This window comes from Myotis lucifugus, unplaced genomic scaffold (assembly GCF_000147115.1).
Source record: "Myotis lucifugus unplaced genomic scaffold, Myoluc2.0 scaffold_832, whole genome shotgun sequence".
NCBI classification, from domain to species: domain Eukaryota; kingdom Metazoa; phylum Chordata; class Mammalia; order Chiroptera; family Vespertilionidae; genus Myotis; species Myotis lucifugus.
Genome location: NW_005871880.1, coordinates 219,310 through 237,602, shown reverse-complemented (window position 1 = coordinate 237,602; position 18,293 = coordinate 219,310). Strand labels below are relative to the sequence as shown.

Here is an 18,293-nt window from a genome sequence, read left to right as displayed (position 1 = left end):
GGCCCCAGGTTTGCCCGCTGTGGGCGCTGCGCGCCCCCCAGTCCCGCCCGGAACGCAGGATGCGGTGCCTCGGCGCCCAGAGCCCGGTGAGTGCCGCCCGGGGGAGGGGAGGGGAGGGGAGGGGAGGACCCGGGGCAGGGATTCGGGCCCCACCTGCGCGCACCTGCCCCTCTCAGCGCCGATAGAGCCCTGCCTGCATGCCGAGCCCTGTGACCCATGGCGGGCGCCTCGGACCCCACTCTGCTGGGTCGCTGGTGGGGGGGAGGCTGGCCTAGGGTGCGACCTCGGGCCACCCCCAGGTGCACCGCCAGGTGGGGACTTAGCGGCTGGGGGCCTCCCACCCACCCCGCGAGGAGCAGGTGTTTGCGAGCTCCCAGGACAAACACACACACAAAGGAAGTTCCTCGGCGCAGTCCTCCAGCAAGTTTGGGGCGCCCCAGGTGGGACCCACAGGTGACCGCGCCCTTTCCTCCGCGCTCCCCTCTTTTCCTGGCAGGTTTCCGCAGAGAGAACCCCCCAGCGAAGAGAGTGGCGGCCTCAGATTTACAGGAAATGCACCGACACGGGCTGGCTGCTCCTGTTCTTCCTCTTCTGGGCGGGTTTGGTGAGCGTGGCCGCCTGGCGGGGAGGAGACCGGTGTGTGGGTCCCCACAGAGCTGTGCTCACCTGTAAATCGCATGGCTAGGCCTTTCCTGGGGGAGCCTAGGTGTGTGTGTGGGGGTCGGTCCAGGTGAAAGCTGGTGCCACCATGGGAGGCACCTGCCTGGGGCAGGATGAGCACGATCCCGGAACGCTGGTCAGGTGCGTCGCTCACCTGGAGAGCTGCCTGGTCCTGCAGGGCGTCCGAACAGAAGGCTTCATTAGGGGCCGAGGCCGTGGGGTAGGAGCGGGAAGATGGGATCGTTTCTTAGCCCGTGTGCCGTCTCTCTTCCGCGTGCGGTCTCTCTTCCACACTCACTCCGTGGGGGTGCTCATACCACCTCAGCCCCCAGGTTAAAATGTCCCTCAGGCGTTTGCTGTTCCTTTAACACAGGTCAGTCCAAGGTGAGCCTGGAAATAGATGACTCTTAGCGGAGGGAAGCAGGCCTGTGCCACGAACCCGCTAGTGTGGTAGCTGATCACTGCCCCCCACCCCCACCCCCAGTTTCTTTCTGGTTTCCAGGTATGTGGTTGCTGGCAGACCTCCCCAGGCTGTGCTGCTTGGTCCTGGGCGCGTCCCGTGGGAGCGGGATCTTGCGGCTCTGCGCTGCCTTAGCGTTGTGGGAGCAGCAGGGAGAGCTCCCTCACCCTCACAGGCCGCCGGTGAAACCACCGTCCGCGGCGATGGAGGCTGCAGTTGCTGCCTGGCGGGTGATTAACCCACAAAGCCCGCTGTTGGCACCAGCGAGGAGCGCCTGTGCTGAGAAGCGATAAAGTGGAATAGATTCTAAGATGCCATGTTTCTCTTCCCCATTCCTCTCTCCTTAGAAAAGCATTGGTTGTTGACTTTCCCAACTGGTTCCCCATAGACAGACAGCCCGGGCCGTAAAGGTGTGACCGGACGTCTGTGTTGCCCGTATCGCGGCCCTGGGGCTGCCCACAGGTGGCTGGTGTTTCTGCCGGGCCCGCTGTTGCAGGAATGCCGGAGCCTCTGTCCGGCCGGCACCCGGCAGCTTGGACCTGGGGCTCCTGTGTTATTTAACGGTCTTCCCCAGCCCCCTGCGCGGTTCAAACCTAGACGGCACCGCCGCGCTCCCGGCCCGGCGGCTGCTGGGTCAGCCCAGCCTGCACAGTGACGGGCCAGCGGAGAGGGGCCCCGGAGCAGGCCATTTGCCAAGTAAACCGGAGGCTTCCTGTGCCCGTGCCCCTCCTCCGTCAGATCCGAGCCATGAGAGCCCTTCCCGAGCGGACTGGCTTTTAGTAGCTGCTGCCACATTGTTAAACCACAGACGGAAAACAGCACGGGGCCTGTTCTTCCTGCCTCTGCGGGGCGGGCATCTGTCTGCCCCCGGCTCGGTCCCTGGCCCACGCTGGGCCCTGCAGGCTGTTGTTTTGGTTTCTAAGTGAACGAGTGCGGTGCGGACCCCCTGCAGCATTTGGCTGGGACAGTGCGCCTGGGAAACGCATGGTGTCACAGGGTCCGTCCCCGGAGGCGCACTGCGTCCCGCCGCCGGACCGATGCTGGCGTCCGAGTCCCGGGTGGTGCTCTGCGCAGCGTGCGCGGCTGGGAAACTCACGCCCCGTGTTTGTGTTTGCGGAAGATCTGACTCCGTCTGCCAGGCCCGTCAGTGCTTGTCACTGGGACTGAACTTTTGAGGTGGAATTTCAAATATTCCACATTCACTATGAAATTGGATAAAAGTGACTCTCAACTGCAAGATGTTCTTGTCCCGCAGAATTGTTGGTGTATATCAGCTGTGTCGCCTCAACCCTTGAGGGTCAGTTTTTGTAAGACAAGAACAGAAAGGGGGAGAGAAGGAGAGGAGGAGGAAGGGAGGGTAGGAAGGAAGGAAACCTGGGAAAGGTAGGAAGGGAGGAGAGAAGAAGGGGTGGACGGGTGGACGGACAGACATCTGAAAACTCGGGGGAAGAAGTGGCAGAGCCCTGGCCCTTGGATAAAAGCCGAGTGACCTGGTGAGCGTGTGAGGGGAGCACCTTGATGCCCCCCAGTTTGTTTGGTTTCATTCCTGTCAACATTGGCGGGGGAGCGCCCCGGAGCCCCTGGCCAGTCTCTCACGTGCCACCTGGGCTTTCCCAGATGTTCATCACGGGCTCCGCGGTGGTGGCCGGAGCCACGGGAAGGCTCCTCTTCGGCCACGACAGCTTCGGCAACGTGTGCGGCAGGAAGAACTCCCCCGTGGAAGGGGCCCCTCTTTCCGGGCAGGACATGACCCTAAAAAAGTAAGTGTCCACGTGAGCCTCCAACCTGCAGGGGGCTCCATGTCACACTTTGCGTCCATTGGTCATTCTGAGCCTGGGACCGTTTTCCCGTTAAAACTCTGAGGCCACAGCTTCAGAATCAACAGCCCTCGGATCAGACTCGGCGCTGCTGCCTGTCGGCTGTGCGCCCTCGGGCAGAGCCCGTCACCTCTCTGAGCTGAGTTTCCGTCCTGTGAGGCCTGGTTCATTATCCCCCGGCCAGGCTGTTGCCAGGATCCCGAGACACTGCCCGAGCTACGGCTCACTGAACGTTAGTTGTTGCCATCCTCCGCCTCCTCATGTGTCAGTCCAGTGGCATGTGAGCAAGGGCACACCATCCCCAGTGCTGCTTCCATGGAGAAATAGCCGCGTCCCGACTGGGAGTGCCGGGGACTGTCCCTCCCCCGCCCCTGTCTGCACTCTCATCCGTGGCCCGTGGCCTCAGGTTCACAGCCTCCCCTCCTGCGGCTCTGGGTCCAGCTACTCTCTGAAGTAGAGGGACTCGGGGCAGAGGTGCTTCCTGCGGGTTTCCTAGAGCAGACTGTGCGCTGCCCGCCGCCAGGCAGCCCCCTCCCACCTCAGGCAGCTCCTGCTGTTGTCCCCCAGAAAACGCGGAGCTGGACAGGGACGTTAGTTCAAATGTTTCGTGTACATTTGTGCATGCTACTAGCAAAGTCCGTAGCTTTATTATTATTTATTTTTAAAGTATGTCTTTATTGATTTTAGAGAGAGAGGAAAGGACAGGGAGAGAGAGAAACATCAATGATGGGAGAGAGACATCGATTGCTGCCTCCTGCACACCCCTACCTGGGATCGAGCCCACCACCCGGGCATGTGCCCTGACCGGGAATCTAACCGGTGACCAGGCTCATGGGTTGCAGCTCAACCACTGAGCCCCGCCCGCTAGTTAACAGTTGAGTGTGGCTCCCGCTGCCATGGTTGGGGTGGGGAATGGGGGGCATGGTGCGCACTGACTTCTGCGGAGGCATTCCTCGTGAGGCTTTGCTCCTTACGCCCGCATCTGGTAGCTTGTGGCTATTTTTTAAGGCCCCCGCTGAGCCCCAGGAGAAGACCTGCTCTGAGGAGGTCCCCTCCTTTCTCCTGTCTCCCAGACACGTGTTCTTCATGGATTCCTGCCACCTGGACGTCAGGGATGGCCGGCTCACCTCCACCGCCCTCTGCGTCGCCAGCTGCCCCGAGGAGCAGCTCCACACCCTGGAAGAAGTGCAGCTCTTCGCCAACAACACTGGTGGGCGCCGAGGGGCCCCGAGGGCGGGCCCTGCCCCAGGGGGAGCCGCGGTGGGGTCACCTGTGCACACCTGCCGAGACAACCTGCCCTGAGGGCCCCCCTTGACCTCAGGGGGCACCTGTGCTCTGTCTCTAGGTCCCCCACAGGCCCCTTTCTAGATCCCAGGGATTCATCCCGTCTGCACAGTTTTGTACAAGGATGGGTTGCTGTGCTGGCCCCCCAGGGACAGGGACAGGGACAGGTCCTACAGTCTGCTATCTCCCGCTCCCAGGGTCCTTCCTGTGTGTGTACAGCTTGAGTCCCGCCAACTACACCCAGAATCCCGGTGCAGCCTCACTGTGCCCCAGGCTCCCAGTGCCTCCCAGGTAAAAGCCCATACATCCCCTGTCTGTCAACAAAGGTGATTGGGTGCCTGGCCCTGTCTATCACTCTTCTAGGCATTGTGGGAGGGGCAAAGGAGTGAGCGGTGGAGCTGTCTGCAGGGAGCAGGTCGGCCAGAGGCCAGGGACCAACCAGGTGCGGCTGTTTGCAGCGTTTGTAAGGACAGCGGGGTGGGAACCAGGCCGAGCAGGAGGAAACAGCAATAAAGGTGCGTGTGGTCCTCACAGGGCAGCCTGGAGCCAGCAAGAGCGATGCATGCACGTGTTAACATATGAAACATTCAGACCTGGAAAGAATTTTTGTGAGTTTGAGCCGAATTGTTGACAATGGCCAGGAAGCAGGACCTCAATGGATTGGGATAGTGCCCCTGAGAGTGGCGGGTTTCACCTTGTTTTAAACATTACAGTCCAAGGAGGGGACGCAAGTGGGCACTTAAATCCATTGGTGATGGATTAGGGAGGCGGGAGAAGGCAAAGCGGGGGGGGACCCTGGGATTGGATAAAAGTGAAATGATGGACGCATGCTGCCTTCACACAGGTGGGTGCAGGGTAGTTAACAGTCAGCAATTAACAGGATAACAGTAACAATGAGGGAATCTGTGGTCTCCTCCCAGGTGTACTAGTTGTGCCCTGAGGGGTCCGGGAAAAGGGAAGTTACCAGTTACCCTGACTTTCCCAGGTGTGTTATCTTAGATGCAAAAGGACAACAGGCTCAGGAAAGACGGAAGTTGGTCTTTGTCAGGGAGGACACCGGCCTAGGACATGACTACCCACCATAGACTGCTTTCTTATTTAAAGAGTTTTAATTTCAAATGGAACTCCCATGGGACCCAGTGATCCCACTTCTAGGAATATATCCTAAGAAACCAGAAAGAATGTACACACCCCCATGTTCATAGCAGCACAGTTTACAGTAGCTGAGATCTGGAAAAGTCCAAGTCCATCGCCAGGTGAGAGGGTAAAGCTGTGGTCCATCTACACCACGGAACCCTGCGCAGCCGTGAAAGAACGCTGACCCTCTGCAGCAGCGTGGCTGCGCCTGGAGAGCACCAACTGTCACAAAGTAGAATCCACTGACTTTGGCCTTTTTATTGCAACCAGGCATTCCTGGGTTTTTTTAGAATTTGCATGTTCATTCACACTGTGACATTCTGCACCGTCACACAGATGTTTTTTCTATTTCCCGTGACCATCACATGCCTCTTCTTGATGCACTTGTAACCTATTAGGATCCCGAGCCCTGGTGTCAGGCTGCCAGTGTGGGTGTGAGTTTTTATTTTTAGCTACTTATGTAATCTTGAACAGATTCTCTACCTCCACCTTCTAGTTTCCTCCTTAACCAGGTGGGGAAATCCTCATACTCCCATCGCTTACTCATTCAGAGCAGTTTATGGAGCAAGGGCCCTGTGCCCAGCATGGTGGCTAAAGCGGGGAACACAGTACAGTGGGGCCTTGATTTACGAGTGTCCCGACTAACGAGTTTTTTGAGATACCAGCTGTCTCCCGGCAGATTTTTTGCATTGAGTTGATAGAGTAATTTGAGTTAACGAGCTCCTTAACGAGCTTGGTCTCCGAACAAATTAAATTCGTAAGTCAAGGCCCCACTGTATAGCAAAGAGTGAAGTACACACAGGCCCCCCTCGCCCCGAGCCTTTCCATTCTGTAGCCGTGTTGCCCCGTCCTCGTCCCCGTCCCTGTCCTCCTAAGAACCACGTGAACAAGCGTCTTCGTTAGGCTGAGGTGCTGCCCAAGCCCTCCCCCACGCGCTGGCTCCCCGAGGAGCGAGAGGCAGTGCTGGTCTTCCGGGAAGGTCTTTAGGGGCGCCCTCTCCGTGCCCCCTGCAGAAGGCATGAGAGGGGCTTCGAGGTGGTACCCTGACCGCAGGTGGACTATTCTCATTGTAAGTGGACGGCAGCTGGAGGCCCTGCCAGGCTGAGATTTGGGTCCTGGCGGCTGTCATTGAGCGTCTGGTTCTTGCTGGGCGGGGCCTTTCCTGAGTTCTGGCGGCGGAGTCACTTGCTGTGGCCTCGGTGCCGTGGTGTCGCTTTCATTCCTGCTTTGCTGCTGGCGAAGGCGCTGCCGACGGAAAGGCTGTGAGGCAGCACCCACGCTGTTTCTGTGACCACGCGAGCAGGCAGAGGCCCCCTTGGGGGGGGGGGCGTACCATGTGACCTAGGGTCACCAGACCAACCCTTTCACCCTCAAATGCGACCCTTCCAATACCAGCTTTCCAAGTGAAGACAAGCCCTGCTGGCGGGCTTTCCTCGGACGGAGCTGGGGACATGGAGGCTCCGTCTCCTTCTCCCGCACAAGCCAGTGTCTGTCCTGAGGTGGGACGATCGGGTTTATCGCGGGAGAGCCCTGCCAGGAGTGCAGGCTCGCAACCCGAGAAGCGTGGCTGCGGGGCCACAGCACATTTCCTGAATGCCTCCCGGTGACCCGCCATTGCTCCTCCCCCGCTGACCACGTGAGGCTCAGTGCCCTTTCGGAGCAGTGGGGGGTGCCCGGAAGGTGTGAGTGCCCAGGTGAGAGCTCTCAGGAGCAGTGAGAAAAGGCTGCGGCCGGTCCCTGACCAGCAGGCCCTCCCCCTCTGGAGTCCAAGGTCATGTAGGACTTTGAGTCCCGTGTGCCTTTGAAATCTGAAAGGCTTAGGTTTTCTCCGGTGAATTCTGGTTCCAGTCTCCCTCCTCTGTGCCCATCCAGTCACTGCGTCGTTTGCTCAGATGAATTCTGTTAACGTAAGAAGCATGCAAACCTGTAAAGAATTTTTGTGAGTTTATTTGAGCCAAACTGGACAGTTGCCGGGAGGCAGACTCTCCGTGTATCGGGACAGTGCTCCGGAGAATGGCGGTTTTCCCCTCGTTCTATACATTGCAATCAGAGGAGGAGACGTGTGTCACGGGAAATCCATGGGTGGTGATGAGGGGGGCGGGAGACAGCAAAGGGGGTGGGAACCCCTGGGATTGGATAAAAAGTTAAACGATGGCCACATAGTTCACAGTCAACAATAACAACGTGAGAACAGTAACAAGGAGGGGATTGTGGTCTCCGCCCTGGTGCACTGGTGATGCCCCGAGGGGTCGGGAAAAGGGAAGTTACCAGTTACCTGCTGGCCTAGGACAGACAGTGATGGCGAACCTTTTGAGCTCGGCACGTGAGCATTTTGAAAAATCCTAACTTAACTCTGGTGCCGTGTCACATATAGAAATGTTTTGATATTTGCAACCACAGTAAAACAAAGACTTATATTTTTGATATTTATTTTATATATTTAAATGCCATTTAACACAAAAAAATCAACCAAAAAAATGAGTTCGAGTGTCACCTCTGACACGCGTGTCATATGTTCGCCCTCACTGCCCTAGGACGTGACTACTCACCATGGACGGCTTTTAATTAAAATGCTTTCAGTTCAGACCACCCTTTGGGGTCACTGAGGTCTCTGAGTTTGCAAGGCCACCTTTCCCAATGATCTCTGGGAGCCTGCTTCCCAGAGTTCCCTTGGTCATTCCCCATCCAGAGGCATCAATCGGCTGTCACCATGGCAACAGGGATCGACAGCAGACTCTCTGAGGGCCTCTGCTTGCAGGGTACTAAGCCTCTTTTTATTACTGCCTCTCTTATGCTCTCTTGGTTGTTGAGAATTCTAAACATCTTTTTTTTTTAAAAAGTAATTAAACAAACCTCTCCACCATTTTCCCACCTTTTATTTTTAGCAAGTCTTTCCCCCTGTTTAACCGCTGCGTCCCCCAGACGCCGGAGTGCTACTCCCTGTTCGCGTCTGTCCTGATCAACGACGCTGACGCCCTCCAGCGCGCGCTCGGCGGGATCATGTCGGGAAGAAACACGATCCTGGGCCTGTGTGTCCTCGCACTGGGTAGTCCTCACTTTTACTCATGACCATCCGTGCGGGGCTGCCAGGGTTCCTCCCACTTACGTATGTCGGATAATGAAAATAAGCCTCTTGATTAAATTTAGAGCCTCGCTCTGTATGTCGCCCTCCCTCTGGGGCGGAGCCTCTGGGCCCTCACACCGAGGGGGTCGGTGGTCGCTGAACTGTGTTTCGCTTCTTTCCAGCCTTGTCGTTGGCCATGATGCTCACCTTCCGCGTCGTCACCCGCCTTCTGGTTCACACTTTGGTCGCGTTGGTTACTGTGGGGCTGCTGTGTGAGTATTTCCACTTGGGTTTCCTTTAAAAAGAAGAATAAGTTATTTTTTTAAATTGATTTCAGAAAAGAAGGGAGAGGGAAGAGGGAGTGAGATAGAAACATCAATGAGGAGATTCATCAATCGGCTGCCTCCTGCACACCCCCTATTGGGGATCGAGCCCGTAATCTGGGCCTGTGCCCTGACCGGGAACTGAACCCTGACCTCCTGGTTCCTAGGCCAACGCTCAGCCCCTGAGCCACGCAGCCAGGCTGGGTTTCTGTTTGATCAAGTGAAGAGCAGTTCCATTAAGCGTAGAAGTCAAAAGACTCCAGGTTTTGGGTGAAGTGGGGCCTTGGAGAGCCTCCCCTCTGACCCCATCTCGCTGCATGTGGGGGACGAGCCTGCCGGTCATGGCCTTGTGTCCATCCTTGAAAACGGCCCCACTGCTTCCCTCCTCATTGCTGGGCCGGGGGAGGGGCCCCAGAGGCAGGGCGGGCAGGAGCCTGGGGCAGCAGCCACACCAGGGTCCAGGGATCTGAGCTTCCAGTCCCGGGTGCAGCCAGTTTCCTTCCCGGGAGAACCGCTGTGCCCTCTGCATGTAGCGCCCTCGGCCCAGGTACACAGTGGGTCCCCGGGGGACACGCACTGGGGCTGGCGAGGGACGGTGACCTTCCTGTCACTGTGGATGTGGCGAAGGTGGCAGAGTGTCTGCAGTGCCCCGGCACCTGCGGGCTCGTCACCAGCAGAGCCCGCTGGGAGGTTTTAGACTTTGGGTCGAATGTTGTTCCTCTCACCGTGCTGTTGGCACAGTTTCTCCCTGGCTCACCCCTGCATCTCCCAGAGACACGCATCCACTCCATGGCTGGGTGGCCTGGCCTGCCAGCCCTTCAGGGCGCCCGGGGATGTGTGGCCCCACGAGCTGGGTGCAGGGGGAGGTGGGTGGGCACCTGGGGCAGGTGCTAAGCCTGTGCCTGGCCTCCCAGTTGTCTGTGGCGTCCTGTGGTGGCTGTATTACGACTACAGCGCTGACCTCAGCGTGGCGCTGGACACGGAAAGGGACAACGTGACCTGCTTGCTGGGCTTTGCTGTGGTGGCCACGGTTCTCACGGTAAGAAATGCGCGGGAGGTGGTGGGGGGTGAGCCAGCCGCAGCTCTGAATCCAAGTGCCTGGTTTTAGCCGGAACAGGCAGAGCTTCTGTGTCTTCGCCTAGTGAGCTATGACGCTGGTTGTGTGTTTATCTGCGGTCCCCACACAGGGACGCGCCCGGACCTTCCGGCACTAGGGATGCGTCTTCCCTCTCCCCGTTCCCGCCACCTCTCCGAGGCCGCCCTGCTGCTGTGCTTTCGTTGGCCTTGAACGCAGTGGAACCAGGCCCCTAATTCAAGTTCCAGGTGGCTGAAGGGTGGACGCTGCGGGGCACAGTGTTCCCTGTGTGAGGACGATGCTCACACCGCCCACCATACACAGTGTGTCCACCAGCCTCAGGTCTAGTTCAACATCCCCGCCCACCACGGTGGGCCCTCCGCCTGTCACCTCATTGGTCACATGGGAGCACTGACAGGCTGTCGGGTGTGGCCATCCCTCCTCCCTCCAGCCCCCAGTGTCATGGGGAGACCGAGGCTGGGGAGCGGGGCTGCTGTGGAGCAAGGGGACAGCCAAGCCCAGGAATCCACTGCCCGCCCACCCGCTTCGTCCCTGCTCCCTGCGCGGCAGTCTCAGCCGTAGACCCTGTGCGGGGAGGGGCACTGGCCTCCCCCTCAGGGTCTCCCAGCTGGTCTGTCGCTCAGACATGAGACAGATTAGCCAGAGGAAGTAACCAGGGACCTGCACACACGAGACCCACCTGCAGGGGCTCAGGGCCGAGTGTGAGACACCCTGGGCCAGGGTGTGGGGGGAGGGGGCTCTGTCCTTACGTGAGGCTCCTGTGCAGGCGGCGGAGGAGGCGCGAGGTGCTTTGTGGCAGTTAGACCGTCTGCGTCACGCGTGTTCCCTGCCCTTCGCAGCCTTTGCATTCTCGTTACCTCTGTGCTGTGGGTGCGGGGGTCGGGGGGGTGGCAGTCCCCAGCCCAGGGCCTCACTCTCATGTTCTCTTGCTCCCCAACCGGCCACAGGCTCCTCAGGGCCGGGAGTGTGTCCTGCTCATGCCACGGCGGCAGGGCCTCGCCGGGACCAGCGCACACTAGGTGCTCAGTTCGCTTTCTAGAATGTGTTCCCGGACAGCGAAAGTGGGAGTCGCTGTCCTAGCAGGGCTGCTGGCTGCGGGGCAGGGGAAGGTGGGGTGTCCCAGCCTCTCCCTCTGCGGCACTTTGAACAGCGTAACCCCTTTCTGGCCAGGCCGTTCTGCTGGTGCTGATTTTTATCCTGAGAAGGAGAACGAAGTTGGCAGTCGAGCTCCTGCAGGTCACAAACAAGGCCATCAGCCGCTGCCCCTTCCTGCTGCTCCAGCCGCTGTGGACGTGCGCCCTCCTCCTCCTCTTCTGGGCGCTTTGGGTGGCCGTGCTGCTGAGCCTGGGCACCGCAGGTGAGGTGGGTGCCGCCGTGTCAGGGCCAGGTGTCGGGGCCACGTGCCGGGGCTGCGTGTCAGGGCCCCTGCGTGCCGGGGCCGGGTGCTGGGGCCACGTGTCGGGGCCACGTGCCGGGGCTGCATGTCAGGTCCACCGTGTCAGGGCTGCGTGTCGGGGCCGCGTGTCGGGGCCGCGTGTCGGGGCCCGGGGCTGCTGCGTGTCGGGGCCGAGTGTCGGGGCTGTGTGTCAGGGCCACTGCGTGTCAGGGCCGCGTGTCAGGGCTGCGTGTCGGGGCCGTGTGTCAGGGCCGTGTGTCAGGGCCACGTGTCAGGGCCGCTGCGTGTCGGGGCCGCGTGTCAGGGCCGCGTGCTATGTGAGTATTTCCAGGTGGGCCTGTGGGTCGATGCTCGGATGGTGCTGGTGTAAGCATGTCTGTGTTCTAACCTTAGGAGCGGCCCAGGTCACATGGGGATGCCCGAGTGTCAGGGCCGCTGTGCCAGGGCCGCTGCCCTGTTGGTGGGACGGTTTGTGGGGCCCGAGCCTCTGGCAGCCAGGTGCCTGGTGAGGGTGACGGGCTCGGGCTGGGCCTGGGGAAGCGGGAAGTTCTCTCCTCTTCGGGTTGAAGAGCAGCTGGTTTTGTGTTTCATGAGAGAAATGGCAGGGAAGGGGGAGGAGGGAAGGGGGAGGAGGGAAGGGGTCCCGGGAGATTCTTGGAAAGACGTGCGAGGTTCTTGGGAAGCAGATGCCTTCAAGTCGGTGAGAAAGAGGATGTTGGGGGGTGGCCTTAGGCTCAGGGCAGAGGGGTGACCGCCCAGCCCAGGCCCGTGACCACCGCCCCCCGGGGGCTTCTGACACGTGTCCAAGCTGAGCCTGGAGCCAAGACCTTTCTTAGGTCCCCCAAGACCCATGGCATCTTGGGTCTGGTCCCTGAACTTCCCGGCACTTCCTATTGCTGCATTGTAACAAAGCTCAGCAACAAAATAGCCGGTGCTCCCGGGGCTCCTGACTGCAGGGCCACGGCCGCCCAGGAGAGGGCAGCCACGTGCCGGGGACCGCCCGCCCTCCGGGACTTCCCTGGGCTTTCACGGAAGGAGCCTAACCCTAACCCTAACCCTAACCCTAACCCGGGTTCGCTTGCAGCCCTGGTTCCCGGGCACTGGTTTTGTCCCGCAGGTGGCATTGGGCAGTCTGGAGACCTTGGGGGCTGGCAGGACTCGGGGAGGGGCAGGAGGATGCTGCTGGCGTCAGATGGGTAGAGGCCTTGGACCCTGCTGGACACCCTGCAAGGCACAGGCCTGCCCCCACCCCCCAACAACGAATTAAATGGTCCACAGTGCCCGTTAGTACGTGCAGAGCTGAGAAAGCCGGCCTAGATCAGCGGTCGGCAAACTCATTAGTCAACAGAGCCAAATATCAACAGTACAACGATTGAAGTTTCTTTTGAGAGCCAAATTTTTTAAACTTAAACTATATAGGTAGGTCCATTGTTATTAACTTAATTAGGGGACTCCTAAGGCTTAGGAAGAGCCACACTCAAGGGGCCAAAGAGCCGCATGTGGCTCTCGAGCCGCAGTTTGCCGGCCATTGGCCTAGAGGAAAGGCTGTGAACCGCTGGGTGACCAGAGCGAAGAGCAAGTCAGAGACGGCTTCCCAGACGTTCGGATCCAGCGGCGTCCAGTGGCGTGGGGTGCCGGGGTGTGAGGGCCTGCGGGGCCTCGGCTTGTCCCGTTAGCCGCTGTCCCTGCACCTCGTCGCTTATACCAAGGCTACATTTTTGGTGACTCGGGGTTCTGTCCCGGGGCCCCCACAGCTTCGGGGGGCTCGGTCACAGGAGGTCTGTTATCTCACAAGGCGGTTTGGAGGAAGACGGGTGTCAGCGCCCAGGGGGCGTGGCTTCCCGTTCTCCTCCCGCTAATCTCGAGTCCGAAAGGGTTGTGACCCTTCCGAACCTCCGTGTTCACCCGCAAAGTGGGGTGAATAGGAAGGTGGACACCGTGTGTCCTGCTCACTGCCCACCATCCGTCACTGCGCTTATGGTTCACTGTGTCCGTAAGTTAAATGTGATCGGAATGCTTCGTCTTTGCTGTGGGGATCTTAGATTAGGGTGGGCGGGCGCTTGACACGTTACTGGGGCGTTTGTGTTTCATGGATGCCAGAGGCCGGGGGGTGGGGGGCGGAGGTGGGCCTGTGGGTCGGTGCTCGGACGGCGCTGGTGTAAGCATGTCTGTGCTCTAACCTTAGGAGCGGCCCAGGTCACCGCAGGGGGACGGGTGGAGTACCAGCCTCTCTCCGGCCTCCACTACATGTGGGGGTACCACCTCCTGGGCCTCGTCTGGACCAGCGACTTCATCCTCGCCTGCCAGCAGATGGCGGTGGCGGGGGCCGTGGCGGCCTGCTACTTCAACAGGTAGGTCCAGCTGCCCCTGCTGCCCCTGCTGCCCCTGCTGGCTGGCTTGTGTCATCACATTGTGCGACCCAGGAATTTTTCAGTTTGGACCTGACCCCTTCAAAGGGACTGGCAAGAGCTACGCGAAGCCAAAACTCTGGGCGCTTATTTGGTGGGAAAAGAAATGGTGTCCCTTCCGTCCGCCACAGATCCAAGCTCTTTAAGATAGAAAACCCAGCAGGAAGCCAGATAGGGAAATGCAGGCTGCGTGGAGGGGAGAGAGCTGGAAGGCAGGGCCTCCTGCAAGTGTCCTTCTCACCAGCTTCGCCCTGAGCCACGTGGGGCGCCCTGGGCCGCATGGGACTCACTGGGCCGCGTGGGGCGCCCTGGGCCGTATGGGGCGCCCTGGGCCGTGTGGGACGCACCTCAGTGACGTCTGCAAACCCGAGGGGTCCGGTATATGGGCCGTATGGGGCGCCCTGGGCCGTGTGGGACGCACCTCAGTGACGTCTGCAAACCCAAGGGTTCCCGTGTGTGCGAGCGAATGGCTTCCTGCCTGTGCTTCCCCGTGACTCTGCAGTGTTCACACCCATGACCTCACGGTGCCCGAGGACACGCACACCCACGCTCCTTCACCCGACCTGTCTGGCGACTCTCCACATGGGGCAATGGTAACACCTCGGGCTAAAAAGGACCGGCCAGGACAGGACCGGCCAGGACAGGCACAGGCCAGGACGCTGACAGGAAGCTCAGTCCCCGCTGGGCCAGCCCCCCTCTGATCTCCCAGACCACGCGAGCAGATAACAGGGTGTTTCTGGGGGAGGAGAGTGGAGTGGGGATGCCTCATGTGCTGAGCAGGCACCTCCTTCCTGCCCACAAAGAGCAGCTGGGGTTTGTTTTGTTTTGTTTGTTTGTTTTAAAAATATTTTTTTATTGATTTCAAAAAGGAAGGGAGAGGGTGAGAGAGATAGAAACATCAGTGATGAGAGAGAATCATGGACCAGCTGCCTCCTGCACGCCCCACACTGGGAATCGAGCCTGCAGCCCGGGCCTGTGCCCCGATCGGGAATCGAACCCTGACCTTCCTGGTCCAGAGGTTGACGCTCAATCACGGTGTTGCACGTCAGTTAAATCTCACTGAAGCTGGAAAAGGACTCTAACTGGAAGCTGCAGTGTGATTGTGCTGAGCGGGAGGGGGTGGGAGAATGAGGCCCTGTGAGAGCTGAGTCTGCATTTCACGGCGGGGCGGCGTACACGGCGTGGCGTCCGTGGCTGAGGATCAGGAAATGGCAGGAAGCCTGCTCACAGCAGCTGGGCCCCGGGCCCCTCCCGGCTGGGAAGCAGGGGTGCCCTCTGCCCCTGCGCCCGCTCCTGAGAAGTCCTGAGGCACACAGACTCCTAAATGGGAACGTAAACATTCTTTAAAAAAAAAACAAAACAAAACACAATGAGGACAGGGAGCAATGTGTCAGACTCCCCGGGCCTGCCGCTCTGTGGTCAGATCCCTGCGCTCCCATCAGCTGTTGCTCCGTCCCTGGCATTTCCTCCTCCCGGACGGAGGGGACTCGGAGTTAAACACGCTCTCTTCTCCCTCCTGGAAGACTGACCACAAACCGCGTCTCTGCCAGCTCCGGAAACCGCGGCCGCGCCCCTTCCTCTCGCAGGCCTAGGCGCCCTCAAAACCTGGACTCCGCAGGCCTCTGGCAGCGGCCCCCCTCCCCGGGCGGAGCAGTAGCTTCTGGGAAGGGCCTCGGGCTCGGGAACCGGCCTGGCGGAATCCGGAGGGTCAGGGAGGGCTGCCCAGCGCTGGCCTTGGTCTCACCCTCAGGGTTGGGGGGAGGCTCTGCCCCCTCTCCTTCCCCTGCCTGTGCAGCTGGGCTCCGCCTGCTGGGAGCCCTGTCAGGACACGTCCGTCCCGGAAATGACTCCACGGGGAGCCCTGGGAGCAGGAGGGATCAGCTGGGTGTCAGGAGCCTGAGGCTGTGCGGAAGCCAGACTTCCCGGCTGGCCGGCCAGGGGAGCGCCGTCCCTCCCTGGCCACGGTCCCGGTCCCCGGATTCCGGAGCGATTCTAACCACCCGGCCAGGCGGGCAGCGTTCCCTGTGCGATTATACCTGGCAGACGATTACAGTGGAACTTCTGAACATGAAGACGAGATTACCAGGCAGCTTAAAGGGCGGGTGGAAGGGTGGCTGCTGCAAAGAGGGAACCTGGTTTCTTTTACCCACCAGTGTTTTATTTATTCATTTAATATATTTTTATTGACTCCAGAGAGGAAGGGAGAGGAAGAGAGAGAAACATCAATGATGAGAGAGAATCATGGATCGGCCGCCTCCTGCACACCCCCTACTGGGGATCGAGCCCGCAACCCAGGCCTGTGCCCTTGACAGGAATTGAACCCAGGACCCTTCAGTCCACAGGCTGATGTTCTGTCCACTGAGCTAAACCAGCCAGGGCCCCACCAGTGTTTTAAAAAGTTTTCTGTTCTATGTTTGTTTAGCAGAGGTTCTCAACCTGTGGGTCGCGACCCCTTTGGCGGTCGAACGACCCTTTCACAGGGGTCGCCTAAGACCATCCTGCATATCAGATATTTACATGACGATTCATAATAGTAGCAACATTACAGTTATGAAGTAGCAACGAAAATAATTTTATGGTTGGGTCACAACATGAGGAACTGTATTTAAAGGGCCAGAAGGTTGAGAACCACTGGTTTAGGGCATTGAGTGTCACCAACAGGAGTTATCTTAGCCCAGGAAATGCTTTTCCCTCAGCGACCGACGTGTAGGGACACGTTGCCACGTGCTCTGCATCGCTGCTGGCCACCCGCATCCCGGCCAGGCACCTACATCCAGGCCGGGCACCCACTCCGGGCCGGGCACCCACTCCAGACCAGGCACCCAATCACTCAATCTGGGCTGGGCACCCACTCCAGACCAGGCACCCAATCACTCAATCTGGGCTGGGCACCCACTCCAGACCAGGCACTCAATCACACAGTCTGGGCTGGGCACCCACTCCAGGCCGGGCACTCACTCTGGGCCGGGCACCCACTCCAGACCAGGCACCCAATCACACAATCTGGGCTGGGCACCCACTCCAGACCAGGCACTCAATCACACAGTCTGGGCTGGGCACCCACTCCAGCCCGGGCACCCACTCCAGGCCAGGCACCCACTCCAGGCCGGGCACCCACTCCGGGCCAGGCACCTACATCCAGGCCGGGCACCCACTCCGGGCCGGGCACCCACTCCAGGCTGGGCACCCACTCCAGGCCAGGCACCCACTCCGGGCCAGGTACCCACTCCGGGCCGGGCACCCACTCCAGGCCAGGCACCTACATCCAGGCCGGGCACCCACTCCGGGCCGGGCACCTACTCCAGGCCGGGCACCCACTCCGGGCCGGGAACCCAATCCAGGCTGGGCACCCACTCCAGGCTATGCACCCAATCACTCAATCTGGGCTGGGCACCCACTCCAGACCAGGCACTCAATCACACAGTCTGGGCTGGGCACCCACTCCAGCCCGGGCACCCACTCCAGCCCGGGCACCCACTCCAGGCCAGGCACCCACTCCAGGCCGGGAACCCACTCCGGGCCCAGGCACCCAATCCAGGCTGGGCACCCACTCCGGGCCGGGCACCCACTCCAGGCCGGGCACCCACTCTGGGCCGGGCACCCCACTCTGGGCCGGGCACCCACTCCAGGCCGGGCACCCACTCCAGGCCGGGCACCCACTCCAGGCCAGGTACCCACTCCAGGCCAGGCACCCACTCCAGGCTGGGCACCCACCCCAGGCTGGGCACCATTAGTGCCATCGCCCATCTGAACCAGAGTTGGTGGCTCCCCTCTCAGCAGGGGTTTAAAATACTGTCCTCTTCTCCTGTCCCCAGGAATGAACAGGACCCTCCCCATCGCCCCATCCTGTCGTCTCTCTCCATCCTTCTCTGCTACCACCAAGGGACAGTGGCGAAAGGGTCGCTTTTGATCACCGTGGTGAGGGTTCCACGAGCCGCCCTCATGTTCATTTCCAGGGCCCTGAAGGACAAGGTGAGGCCAAGGACGGCAGGGCCGCCCGGGGCCCTCCCCCACCCCACCCCCTGCAGGCTCTGTCCCAATCGGCTGTTTGTGCTTTTCCACCCACACAGCGGCAGTGGGGGGAGGGGGGAAAGGGGAGGAGTTCCGAGTGGGCGCTTCCCTTCTTGTTTAAATGCTGAACAAATGGGAGGAATTCTTCCGACGAAAATTTAAACCATTTTTTAAGGACATTTAGATGCTTTTTTTTTTTAAAGGGAAAAAAATACGCTACAAGATCTACAAGATTAGAATAGTATTTGTGTTTTAATGCTAAAGTATTTCTTGCCTTTTGCGTTTCCTAAAGGGCGCCGTGGGGAGTCACTGGTGTGTGTGTGTGTGTGTGTGTGTGTGTGTGTGTGTGTGTGTGAGAGAGAGGGAGAGAGAGAGAGAGAGAGAGAGGGAAATGGGCAAGATGACCCACATCTCGGCTCCAGAGCGGAGAACTGTGGGCCTTTGTGCGGCTGCTCCGGCTGCGTTTCTGTGCCCGTTGGCTGTGAATGGCGGTGGAACCCGAGCTCCAGGGGACAGCTGTGCGCAGGCTGTTCCTGGCCAACAGGCAGGGCAGGTGGGACTTTCCCAGCTCTGCTCCCACACTCGGCCCCTGCCCCGCGCCCCCCCCCCCCCCATTATCTTTGCTTCTTAATATATC

The 18,293-nt window shown here is 59.8% G+C and overlaps 2 protein-coding genes across 4 annotated transcripts in view; one reads left to right on the top strand and one right to left on the bottom strand.

Annotated features, from left to right (window-relative positions):
- The window catches only part of MRS2 (MRS2, magnesium transporter), a 12,082-nt gene extending 11,388 nt beyond the window's left edge, over positions 1–694 (bottom strand). For all 3 annotated transcript variants that reach the window (XM_006106469.3, XM_014448447.2, XM_023747293.1), the window contains exon 1: positions 667–694. In XM_006106469.3, the coding sequence (XP_006106531.2) occupies positions 667–679 (13 nt within the window). In that variant the 5' untranslated portion in view covers positions 680–694. The remainder of the gene's footprint in view (positions 1–666) is intronic.
- SLC44A3 (solute carrier family 44 member 3) overlaps positions 7–18,293 on the top strand; it is a 30,033-nt gene continuing 11,746 nt past the window's right edge. The window contains 12 exon segments of the mRNA XM_014448445.2: positions 7–86; positions 497–604; positions 2,376–2,417; positions 2,738–2,880; positions 4,011–4,147; positions 4,419–4,512; positions 8,244–8,404; positions 8,605–8,694; positions 9,660–9,784; positions 11,012–11,198; positions 13,423–13,588; positions 17,461–17,617. Coding sequence (XP_014303931.1) covers positions 60–86; positions 497–604; positions 2,376–2,417; positions 2,738–2,880; positions 4,011–4,147; positions 4,419–4,512; positions 8,244–8,404; positions 8,605–8,694; positions 9,660–9,784; positions 11,012–11,198; positions 13,423–13,588; positions 17,461–17,617 — 1,437 coding nt within the window. The 5' untranslated portion in view covers positions 7–59.